This window comes from Ceratotherium simum, chromosome 20, assembly GCF_057802395.1.
Source record: "Ceratotherium simum simum isolate JZ-2026a chromosome 20, ASM5780239v1, whole genome shotgun sequence".
Classification (NCBI taxonomy): Eukaryota; Metazoa; Chordata; class Mammalia; order Perissodactyla; family Rhinocerotidae; genus Ceratotherium; species Ceratotherium simum.
Genome location: NC_141919.1, coordinates 7,597,021 through 7,609,914, shown reverse-complemented (window position 1 = coordinate 7,609,914; position 12,894 = coordinate 7,597,021). Strand labels below are relative to the sequence as shown.

General features: G+C 40.2%; 1 protein-coding gene across 4 annotated transcripts in view; it reads right to left on the bottom strand.

Moving 5' to 3' along the window:
- The window catches only part of GKAP1 (G kinase anchoring protein 1), a 70,217-nt gene extending 58,797 nt beyond the window's left edge, over window positions 1-11,420 (bottom strand). For 2 of the 4 annotated variants that reach the window (XM_087444393.1, XM_087444396.1), the window contains exons 1-4: window positions 11,245-11,419; window positions 10,672-10,806; window positions 3,195-3,447; window positions 395-538 (exon numbers count right to left, since the gene is read on the bottom strand). In XM_087444393.1, coding sequence (XP_087300519.1) covers window positions 395-538; window positions 3,195-3,404 — 354 coding nt within the window. In that variant the 5' untranslated portion in view covers window positions 3,405-3,447; window positions 10,672-10,806; window positions 11,245-11,419. Of the gene's footprint in view, window positions 1-394; window positions 539-3,194; window positions 3,448-10,671; window positions 10,807-11,244 lie in introns of all 4 variants that reach the window. The other 2 variants (XM_087444395.1, XM_087444394.1) reach the window with 2 other exon arrangements.
- Window positions 11,421-12,894: the final 1,474 nt, after the last annotated feature.

Sequence of the window (12,894 nt, the reverse complement as noted above, 5' to 3'; positions counted from 1 at the left end):
TCAAAGTCTTTCCTTTTTTAAACAAAACTGTCACTGGATATTTTTAACAAGAGATCTCTGGCCCTAAAAATGTGATTGTTTTACTTGAAATAATTTAATCCTGTTGTTCTACCTTCCCTATCTCTCCTTCATTTGTAAAAAGGCAGATGAATTAAAAACTCACAAAATAACTGCTTTGAATTGCCAAAACTAACAAAAATAATAAATGTATCAATCTGCTTTTCTAGTAGATAAAAAACAGACCTCTTATTAAAAGCAGCAAACACATGTGAATTAATCCAATACAAAATGCTCCAAAGAACAGTGGTGTCACGGACTCAGATACACTGCCATCTTAAAAAAGCATAAATTCATTGAAAAACAAAGCAAAATAATTTGATTTAATTAGCTGTACCTGCTCATCTCTTTGTCTCCACTCTTGCCAATTTTCTTCTCGTGAATCCTTCCGTACTGGGTTTGGTAATGAAAGCTCATGTTGAGCGTTACAAATGGCATGGGATGATTTCTGGGGAATTTTCTTAAAAGCAAGATTTCTGAGCTATGAAACAAACAAAAAATATATTAAATTCAGTTTACCAATCCTGGGATACCAATGATTTTTTGGAAGTTAAGAAATCAATAATATTTTTATACTTCTAAATACTATTCCAAATATTCATTATGCTAACGCACGAAGTCACTATTTGTGTTTTTTGTAATCTTTGTAGAATATTAATTCCACCAGCATTTGAGATAATGCTGGTGGATTTCTAGATGAAATAATTTAAAAAGTGAAAATGGACTGTACTCTATTATCCACCATTTTAATGATTCTGCTTTGCTCAAGGGAAGAAGTTCATAGGAGTAAAAAAAAAAAAAGGATAACAAGTGTGCTTTTAAAATGCAAAACAATAGGGTTCAAAAAGACTTTAACAGCTTACAAATTTAAAAGTTAAAATAGCAAGAGAAGCCAGCTTACACAACTCCAGCAACTGCTTTGCTAGTCCTGAAAAATACAGAGCCTAGTCTCCAAAGCAACATAATGAACTAAAACTGTACTGGCCAAGCCACTCCCAACAATAAGAATAACCTGAGACTCGACAGTTGAAACAACGGAGAAAAATATTGAGAGGCTGTAATGGATTGAATTGTATTCCCCCAAAAGCTATGTTGTAGGCCTAACCCTTGATGTCTGTGAATACGACCTTATTTGGAAACAGGGTTTTTGCAGATGTAATCAAGTTAAGGTCATACTGAATTAGGGTGGGCCCTAATCCAATATGTCTGGTGTCCTTATAAGAAGAGGTGAAGAGAAAGATACACAAAGAGAACGCCATGTAACAACAGAGGCAAAGACTGGAGTGATGCAGCCACAAGCCAAGGAATGCCAAGGACGTATGGCCACACAAGTATGAAGAGGCAAGGAAGGATTCTACTCAGAGTTTCAGAGAGACCATGGCCCTTGTTGACACTTGGTCTGGACTTCTAGCCTCTAGAACTGTTAGAGACAATAAATCTCTGTTGTATTAAGCTACTTAGTTAGTGGCACTTTGTTACGGTAGCCCTAGGAAACTAATAAAGAGGCTGTAAGTCAAGGATGAACAATTTTAATTGATAATCAATAGATTGTTCTGCAAAAGGGAGTGATGAGATACAAACACTTTAAGTAGCTGGTTTCTGCTGTGGAAAGAACATAGAGGAGGAGATGCTGCTGAAGAGAAAACACTGGCAGGGAGACTGTTGCTTTACTTCACAGCAAGTAAAGACCGACAGAACCATAGCCATGGAAGTAGAAAGCAAGGATCCTCAGGCTCATTCTCAGTTACATGTTTTCCTATTCTCTAATATAAACTCCACTATTACCTTATTTTCTGTTCCTACACACCATCTTCAATTCCAAAAATAAAATGGTGGACAATCAAAAGTTCTGAAAGACTGGACGTCTGAAAGTTTATATGGTAGGGAAAATGTCTTTTCTTTTAAAATTACTCTCTGTGTGGCAGCATTTTAAAGAGATATTTTGAAAGCAATGGTAATAGAAATAAACAAATTAAAAAGGCTTTTTCTAAGTCTTGAGACATCATAAAATGAATATAAGCAGAAAAAAGCACTTTTACCACTTCTCTCAATAAATGATATTGAGAAAGGTCCTTATATACCTGACCACTCCTTCTATTAAAAAACAAACACAGGCTAGAGTTGTTTTTCATCATTTCCTTTAAAAACAAATGGACACATTAAATAGTGGTCATGTAACTCATGCTAAGAATGTCTAGGGGAGAAGGGCCTGCCATGCACCTATTACCCTTAAGAAAGACATGACCATGAAATGCATAAAAATGTATGTTCAAGGCTAATCATAGGATCACTGTCTATAATAGTAAAAAAATAAGACACAACCTAAATGTTTATCACAAGGGTTCAATTAAGTAAAGTATGCTATAGTCATACAATTAAATAATGTGGAGTCATTTAAAATAATGTAGATCTTTATTTATTCATACAGAAAACTGCTCATGGCTAATTTTTTAAAAAGCCAGTTATAAAAGTCTATTATCTAATCCCATTTTTGTTGAAGTAAAATATGAATATATAGATATATCTATATATTCATATAAACTTATATACATGTACAGAAAACACATACCAAAATATGAATTGGTTATATCTCCAGTTATATTTACAAATGACCTTTGTTTCCTTTTCAGACTTCCTTGTTTTCAGAAACTTTTTGGAATGAGCATGTAAGCTTCCATAGACAGAAAAAAATAAAGGCATTTAAAAAATGTTCATCTGGGCCGGCCCAGTGGTGTAGTGGTTAAGTTTGCATGCTCCGCTTCAGCGGCCATGGGGTTCACAGGTTCAGATCCCAGGCGTGGACCTATGCACCGCTTATCAAGCCATGCTGTGGTAGGTGTCCCACATATAAAGTAGAGGAAGATGGGCATGGATGTTAGCCCAGGGTTGATCTTCCTCAGCAAAAAGAGGATGCTTGGCAACAGATGTTAGCTCAGAGCTAATCTTCCTCACCAAAAAAAAAATGTTCATTACATTTGACTCTAAATACACACAAATTTATATCCATTCATTCAAGTCATATTCACCAAGTACCTACAGACCAGGTACTATAGATACAAGGATCAACAAGATAGTACCTGTCCTCATGATGCTTATAGTCTACTGGGAAAGCAGACACAAATATTTATAACTGTTACCTCATTTGCTTCACTCTGTTGCTGTTCCTTCTTTTTTCTTCTTTTCTCTCTCTTTTTCTCATTTGTAGTTGATTTGCTTGTTTGAGACTTTCCAGTATTCCGACCTTTGCCTTTTCCAGGCTCAGAATCAGAACCACTGCCACTATCCACTTGTAACAGGGCAAAACGAGAAGCAGTAGTGGGGACAGAACTAAGTACTGCTGAGGCCATTGTAAAAATTTCTTTTTTAAAATATTTCTGTCAAGAATAATTCCTGTGGGAAGGGATAAGAGGAGGCAGATGAGTAAACATGCTCAGAATTTGTTCTAGATTCTTGAACAACAATTATGTGTTTGTGTGTATACACATACATATACATTTCTCCTCATGCTGGATTTAGTAATATTTGGATTCATACCCACAGTCCTATTGGCAATAACATACTTTTTAAAGTAAACAACATAAAATTGTATAATATAAAATAGAAAAATGATATATTGAGATCTCATGGACAATTATTGCAAGACTAACACTAGTACATTATATTCATTTTTCCATATACGGTTTTCAAAAATGCGTGATTTTCCTCTCTCTTTTAAATATACTGCTGTAATATATACATATTTATGGAAAACATCCTAAATAAGTATGGTTTACAATGGAAAAGTAGGAATATCATTTTTCACTGCACACAGAGACCCTTAGTCCAACTACATGTTTATCCCCAACTTACAAGACAGGAAAAAAAAGGAGTAGAAAAGGAAGACCTCTCTTATCATATACAAAATGATGACTTAACTTTGATTGTAGAGACTGCTACTAAGTCACAAAACTGATAGCAAAATATAGAACTTAAATTCCCTCAACCAAAGGAAACTTTTCAAAATCACCTTCCACATTATCTTTAGTTCACTAGTCTCAATGCACCCTACCTCTCTCAGCTTTTTAAGAACCTTTTAGGCTTAGACAAGATATTAAAGGTCCTCTAGTAATATCTAACCCAAATCTTTTAGTTTTAAAGATGAGGCAACTGGTGCTTAGAATGATTAAGTGACTTGCCTAAAGTCATTCTCCAAGTTAGTGGCAAAATGAGGATCTAAATAAACCTAAATTTGCTGAGCCTTACTCTGCAAGTTCAAATTAAGAAGCCTTGTAACTACTAGAAGCACTCTTTCAATTCAAAAAGAAACAGATTTTAATAGATTGTGAAACAGAAATTTGTTTTTTATTTTGAAATGTATCAGGCACACAACTGGATAAAATATTAAGTTTAAAAAAATAAATGAACATTCCAAGTATCCAGCATTAAGATTAACAGAACATTAACCCACTCCTTGCCTCTCCCCAGCAGCATCCCCCCAACTCCCCTGCCAAGAAACAACCTGATTTTTGCGTTACTTATTTCTTTGTTTTTCTTTATAGTTTTATCATGTCTGTCTCGAGTCACAGTGCTCATATCTGAAATAGCTACTGTCATTTCCACAATATCCAATTGTTTACACAGGTCCCCCCTATTCAGCGTGAGAGGGGACTACACAAAAGAGTGAATACTAGAAGGTAAGGATCATTAAGGTCCAATTTGAAAGCTAACCACACACTACAGTATATTTTCAGGAGAGAACAAAAATGAGAAGCATGTGTTCAATCTTCCATCTTAACCTAAGAATCCAGAAAATTGGGGGCCAGCCCCGTGACGTAGCAGTTAAGTTCAGCACGCTTCACTTCAGCGGCCAGGGTTCTTGGGTTCGGATCCCGGATGTGGACCTACACCACTTGTCAGCCATGCTGTGGTGGCGACCCATATACAAAATAGAGGACTTCCACAGATGTTAGCTCAGGGCTAATCTTCCTCAGCAAAAAAAAAAGAAAGAAAGAAAAAAAGAAAAAAAAGAATCCAGAAAATTATCTGGAAATCTTTCAGTTTTTTGTTAAACAATGAAGAAAAGCCAAAATAAGAGTTGATATGTGATGATGTCATCTAGTAGTTATTAAATCAAAGTATTTTTATTATAATACCATGTTAAGACCTATTGCTCCTATGCTCAGATATATGCAAATCAAGATAAAATACCATGACATATAGAGATGACATCACCCTGATAAATGCTGACATATTTTTAGACTTAAATCTTTCCTGCAAGCATGAGCTTTGTAAGTTATTACAAGGGAGAAAATATTACAAAATGAAAAAGAAATTCCAGACTCAAAAATATTATGGAAAACACTAATTCTGCTTCAACTTCAACATGCCATGTTAAAATCCTATAAGCTTTAGTTGCTTTGGGCACTTTAGGTACAATAATCCTACACAGTTGTTCAGCAACTATTATCATATTTAATTTTAACTGCTGGGACTATAAATTGCATGTGGTGGCTGTTCACAAATATCCACTGCCCAGCCCTGAAGGAGAATTATGTATCACTCTCCTGCTGAATGCAGGCATGACCATGTGACTTACTTTGGCCAGTGAAACACAAGCTTTAAAAAGCTTTAAAAGCCAGAACATGGCTCACCATGTTCTCTTTCCCCTGCTTCTGTGACTGCAGAAGCATATGTTGAGATGGAGTCTCCATCAGTCAGGTCTGATGGAATCTGAAACTAACATGAACAAAGTCTCCTTACTAACCTGTAATGGATATGTAGCTTGAGCAAGAAAGCAACTTTGCTGCTTTAAGGTGCTGCGACTTTCAGATTGTTATTGCAGTATAACCTAATCTTATCATGACTGGTATCTTACATAGACAAATTTCTTTTTCATTCTAGGACTGATATCAAAACTGTGAATTTCATACTTGGATTGTTCTGCATGAGTGAAATGTTCACAAATGTCTGTTCTAAAACATATCTCCAAAGCTCATAGAAATTTCCTTTCTTTGTATAGGGCAAAGCTTCCTTACCAGTGTATCCTCAGATAAAGTTTCCCTTAGTTCTTGGGGCAACCAAGAAAACTCAGAAGAATTCAGAGACTCTGGGTCAGTCACCACTAGATGCAAACAGCCTCATCTGGTGCTCCCCAGAGGACAGCTCCTGCACATGGTGCTGGGCAGCTATTTGTCAGTTGTGACAAGGGAAGTGCTCAAGCCCCTGGAAATATACTTCATCAGACAACTGCACAATGCACTGCTGCCCATCATGGTAGACAGGCCAGTGAACTGCTGGAAGAGTTTGTGTTCTCGGTGCCCAAAACGCAAGGCACGCAGTTCAGTGAGCAGCAGCTGCTCCTGAAATCTCTATATTCACAAACAGCAGACACTGCCCCCCATTTGTCAGTGACATGGCTTTTTAATCGCATAAAAATCTAGCTGCAAGGTGACTGCTCAAACAACGCATATGCTTTCTGCAAATCAGAGCTGCATCATTATTTTAAACACTTGAAGTTACAAAGTCCAATTGAATTTGAACTCTTTTCATTTTATCACAAGAAATTTTGCATTACATTTTCCACGAGAAAAGCTTTTAGATCCTTTAAAAATAATTTCAACTGTTATAAATTATTGAATAGGTTATACAACAAAAACGGTTTGTTTTTACTACCTACTCATCCAAACAAAATTTCAGTGGAGATTCAATACGAAGAAAGCATCATTTAAAAGCCTGGATCAGGGGACCAGCCTGGTGGCATAGCAGTTAAATGCGCGCGCTCTGCTGCAGCAGCCCAGGGTTCAGATCCAGGCGTGCACTGATGCACTGCTTGTCAAGCCATGCTGTGGTGGCATCCCATATAAAAAGGAGGAAGATGGGCATGGATGTTAGCCCAGGGCCAGTCTTCCTCAGCAAAAAGAGGAGGATTGGCATGGATGTTAGTGCAGGGCTAATCTTTCTCACAAAAAAAAAGTTTGGATCAGGAATTGTATATTCTTATTTCATGGATAAACCTGTTATTTAAAAATTTATGTTCATGGAAGCAAGCACAGTTTTCTAATTAGAAACCTGGAAAAAATTTTCAAGTTTTATATAAATTCAAAATCTAGTATCTTTCCTAATACTTTATATTTTATTTTACCTATCCTAATCATGTACTATTAAAAAAATGTAACACATTTTTTTCCACCCAGCTTTACATAGACACTGTAGATCTCCTCCCAGTTTTGGGACAATTAGATGTCTCTGGTCCTTTATGTTAGCCATGCAGAAGACAAACGACAGAGAGCAACTGTCAAAGACTATGTTGCATGTTTTTAAGAAAACATTACCTTCCTTAACAAATTTTTCAGAATTTGCATAAAGATAGTCACTTTATACAATCCAGGAATTCATCTGTAATTTTTTTTTAAACCTTGAGGAGAAAAGGGGATACACAGCCAGACCATGAAAATATCAGGCTTGGGGCCGGCCCCGTGGCTTAACGGTTGAGTGCGGGTGCTCCGCTGCTGGCAGCCCGGGTTCGGATCCCGGGTGCGCACTGACGCACTGCTTCTCCGGCCATGCTGGGGCCGCGTCCCACATGCAGCAACTAGAAGGATGTGCAACTATGACATACAACTATCTACTGGGGCTTTGGGGGAAAAAAGAAAAAAAAAAAAGAAAAATCAGGCTTTTTACAGATACTATTTCAGGGCATAGCTAGGGTTAGTATTCTTTCAGTCTTGTGTCCTAAACTTCTGCATCTCCATCTACAATCATATCTAAGAGATATTAGAATAAATAGATTCAAACAGAGCTCTTCTCCCTCCCCCTTATATTTTCCCTTTCCACAGTCTTTTAAAATCTCAGACATGTATATACACTTAAATGATATGAACATAATTAAAGTATACAACGCAAAAAATAAAGTTTACCAGACATCCACACTAAGCTACCTACATTAGTCAGTCTAGGAATGTGGTGGCTAGTGCTGTACATGAAACAGACATTTACATATTACTAAAATATACTACACAAATTAGGTTTTTATTCCAGAAATCTAATGATTATTTCATATGTTTCCTCTCTTTCCTTTGAGTTTTTTTAAAAAATAATTTAAAAGCTAACTTAAGTAGTTGAAGGAAGACAAAAGAAAACTCACAAGATAATTTAAAAACAAATCACTCAGGTCAAAATGCACAAGAAACACAAATAAGATCACAAATACAAATATGCAGGCAGCTCATCACATACAAATGTAATAATTTTTAATATTACATAAATGTATTATTACAATACATAAATGTATTGTATTATTACAATAAATGTAATAATTTCTTAATGACTACCATTAGTAAAAACTATTAATTCCTCTATATTTGAGATCACAGCAATGTTAAATTACAGTGAAGTCTCCATTTTAGACATACTCAATATGCCACTTATCTGACTTATTAAATACTACAGTATATGTTAGTGCTTTCTGTAACAACTGTCCTTCCTCAGATTCTGTGCTCCAACAAAACAAACTACTCAAAATTTCCTGAACACACGTTTAGTTTTACGTGTTCATACATATATGCTGTTCCCTTTGCCTAAACTGCCCTCTATCTCTTCCACTTAAAACTTGTATTCATTCCTCAAAATCCTGCTCAAGTGCTAGCATCTCTATGAAGCTTTCTCTGATCTGCCCCTCAAATTAATCCTTCCTTCCTCTGTTATATTTCTGCACTTCATATGTACTTTTATTACTGAATGGGTTCCATTAAAATTATCTGTTTACTGTCACGCCTACCCCCCTACAACCTTGATTTCAACATCCTGAAAGGCAAGGGCCTCTTCTTTCTATCCCTAACAAATACCACAGGACCTGGCATGCAAAAGATAAATTTACTGAATTTGGGTTGTTTTTTTAATATTTACATTCCCCAAGTACACAGTTATTTATGCACTGAAAGATGTGCTCTAAAGTAGAATGGACAGCAAAAGAAAATGCAAAGCGCGCTGTAGCTAATCCCCAATTCCCATAATGCAACTGTGAATTAACAAGGATTATTACCCATTCAAAGTTGTTTCATTATAAGTGCCATTCTACCAACTGATTATCACCACAACTAATTTTGTTTAGGAAACATATTTGTTTAGAAAACAACATTGGTTTTAAAGTGTTGATTAAAAAGAATTAGGCTACATCAGGCGCTTCAGTAAACTACTGAATAGCCTAAACTGCAAGAGCAGGATTTCTAAATGGCTGGTACTCTTGGTGTCCTCTACCAAGCTTCTGAGGACCAGGGCCACTATTACATCACCCCTCTAGGCTAAAACCTCTCTAGGGTCAAGAAAGATGGTAGCCGTAGCCATACCTCAGTCCACGGAACCACAATTAGGGCACTTCAAAACTGATATATGTATAAAATTCTCAGTCAAGAACAACCAAATATATCCCTTTTTATAAAATGAATGACAGCCATCTTCCATTAACACTATCAACCAGTTAGTCTGATCAAAAAAGAAAGTAAAACAATGGAGATGCCAATTAGTGTGGCCTCGCTGAAATGTAACTTAGACTTTAAAAAAACAGTGTAAGATGAAACGGCACTGAGTATCAGTGATTTAATACCTGGTGAAATTTTTTTAAACTGTATTATTTCATGTTCTGTTCCTCAAATAACACAACTAAACAGTATCTTTCACTTTGGCTTCTTATAAACTAAGGTGCATAACCAATAAGTGCCAAGTGCATACCAAAACTTTGCTCCCAACACACTTATTGAAAACAAACCACACAAACTTAATGGATATGCCCTAAATTCCATTTTGTCTTCATAGTTAAATACTGCCCCTCCTCTCCAACCTGCAGTCTCTAAAGGGCCTTCAGCCCTTTCCATGGGCTGAAAAAATCTAACCAAAACCTACAAGCAGGTGCTGAGTGAGAACCTAAGGGACTCTCCCATGAATAAAGCACGTGTATTTTCATTTGCCCCAACGTTCTTTGAGTCAACTTCTAGGTTCTTGCTTTTAGTCCATAGACCGAAGCCACTATACTGGTATCTTATAGATAAGTTTGTTAAACCATTTATGACAATTAAGAAAATCTCCCATTGATCAGAATTTGACTAATATCAACTACAGTGTTATAAACCTGTTGAGGGAAAAAATCTGTATTTCCACAGATTAAAGATTTTTAATATTTTAATTCGCCGTCAAGTTCCTCCAATATTCTGATAGCTGCAAGTCAAATTTATTAAACTGAGGATTCCGGTTACAATCACGAGCACATTTACTACATAAAGAAATAGACAATACTGAATGGTGTAGAAAAAATTTCACTGGCTTTTCAGCAAAAAAAAAAGACGATCTTTCACTAGTGCTTCTAATGACAGCCGTAGCACCTACTCAGTTGTAAAATCCGGCTAAGAATTAAAAATGTAAAAGCAGCTGGAGAGAAAACATAATCAATTTAATAAACCATTTTTGTCATTACTATCCAATATCCACTAAGCACCCTAAATGCTAGAGATCTGACAAAAAGTCTGCGAGTCTCCTTGTTCCAAACAATAACAGCAAAAAACAAAATCCAAAACTCGTCTCCACACTTTTGCATAGCCAGCGGGGAAGAGGAAGAGCACTTTCTTCAAAAGTAGTTCACTATACCTCATTCATGAAGGAAAGGCAAATTTCACCTACAGGCTGTTAACCGATGCGCCAAAACTTCGTCGCACAAAGTACACAGAGAAAGAAATAGGGCTGTGCGAGACCTAACTCGGGCAGAGAAGCGGCTTCGAAAACCTGAAAGGGGGAAAACAGCGAGTCAGGTTGTCGCTCCAGAAATTTCCGAGCGCCCGACACCCCGCGAGGGAGTGCGATGCCCGCGGCGGGGAGGGGGCGGCGGCACCTGTCAGCCGGCGGCCCCGCGACCACCGTGGCCCCGGGCCCCGGCGCCCGCGGGGTCTGGGAGGCGCAGCCACGGCCGGGGCCTGGGGTCCGCGCGGGTCTCTCTCCGCCGCCCCCGAGCCCTGCGCGGCGCGTCGGGGCCGCGGCCCTTTCTGAGAAGCGGCCCTCCCGCACCCTCTGCCCAGAGCCTCCGGCCAGCGAGGCCCGTCGCCTCAGGCCGAGTCCCCAGCCGCCGAGCACGAGGCGCACGGAGCAGCGCGGCCGAGCCGTCACGACCGCCTCAGGGACGCCGGAGCGGACCCCCGCCAAACGGCCCGCCCTCCGCGTACTCACCGGGCCTCCCCGGCCGCCGGCTCGGCCCTTCTCTCCCGCCTCCCCCCGCCGCCGCCGCTCCCGGGGCGACCGCACTGGGCGTTGGGACGGGGCTGGGTCAAGTGTCGAGGGGCGGGGACAGGCTCGCACCGGGCGGGGGTCGCGAGCGGGCGCCGGGCACTAGCGGGCCCCGGGGCGCCGGGGCCGGCCGGGCTGGGCGGAGCGCGGCTGCAGGCTGCGGTGAGGGGCGGGGAAAGCGCGGCTGCGAGCCGAGGGCGGGAGGGAAGTCCCGGCGGAGGGGGCGGTGTGAGAGCCGCGGGGCGGGGCGGGGGCGGGGCCGGCGCGCCAGCCGCCGCGCGGGGGGTTTGTTTATTTTCTCGGTTGGTTGCGGCGCTGGCGCGTGGGTAGAGGTTCGCCGGTGACGTGAGCGCCCTGAGTTGGGGGAGAGGACCAGAACCACCTGCTGGAGAAGGGGAGCTACGGGGGCCGGGCAGGGTCCAAACGTCTCACGTAGGCTGCGGCGGCGCGGTCTTTGGGGTTAGCGGGAAGAGAAGGGCTTTCCCAGAATGGGTGGAAGGAGGGAAGCCTCCCGAGAGAATAGGACTCCCAGCCACTCACCAGCAGTCGGCAGCTTCACCTGCATGGTGGAGAGCAGATAGACGGCCCTGGAGTGGAAAAGGGCCGTGACCTGGTGGCCCGGGTTCCCAGCCTGTCGGGGCTCGACCTCCTGTTAGTGAAGTAGGGATGGTCCTGCAAATCAAGATTTGAATAGCGAGACTACATCAGGCCACAGTATGGAAAATAACGAACGTTGCTCAGTTCTCTGTAGAGTTACACAACACTTGGACGTTACCTCCTTTGGCGCTCCATCAGGTAGTGGGATTCTCATTTTACAAGCCGAGTTAAGTAACTTACCCAAAGCCTCACGGCTAATAAGTGGCAGAGCTGGAACCCAGCTGTCCTGATTTTCGAATTCTGTGCTGCTTACCACAGCATCGTATTATCTCCCTAAATCACTTTGATTCAACTAATACTAGACACACACACCCCCATAGGTAAGATGCTACAGGGTTACAAAGGGGAGTTGAAGATGTTATCCTTGTCTTCAGAGAGTAAGGAATAAAACAAAAATAAAACAGTTGTAATAAAAGACAAACCATGATAGGTGCTGTGTGAAAAATACAAAAGAGTACTGCAGAAGATCCAAGAACTGCTCATATCTGGGGGGTCAAGAAAGAAGCAGCATGGAGGAAGGAGGCATTTGGTATTGACCTTGAAGGAGATGGGGATGGTTTTCCAGCAAGAAGGTATAGCATGAGAATATGAATCAGTGAACGTCATGTTCAGGAAAAAGCAAATGGTAAGATTCTGGGGCATGTTGAGAAATGGCAGAGACAAAGGAGAATGGGGCCTGGGATGTAAAGTGGAAAAATTTGTATTTATTTCAGTACTTTTAGTTTTCACGGTTTAAAAGTTTTGGGGAAGAAAAGCGAGACTTTTTGATCTCTTTGTGAAGGGATATAGAAATTGGAGATGGGAAACTTGCCAGATAGACGTGCAATAGGCCAGTTGAAAGGTAATGATGGGTCTGAACTAAAGGTAGTGCAGGAGGAATTTGAATGAGCTTCGTTGAAAGATGATGTGGAAGCAGAATCAACAGAATTTGGCAAT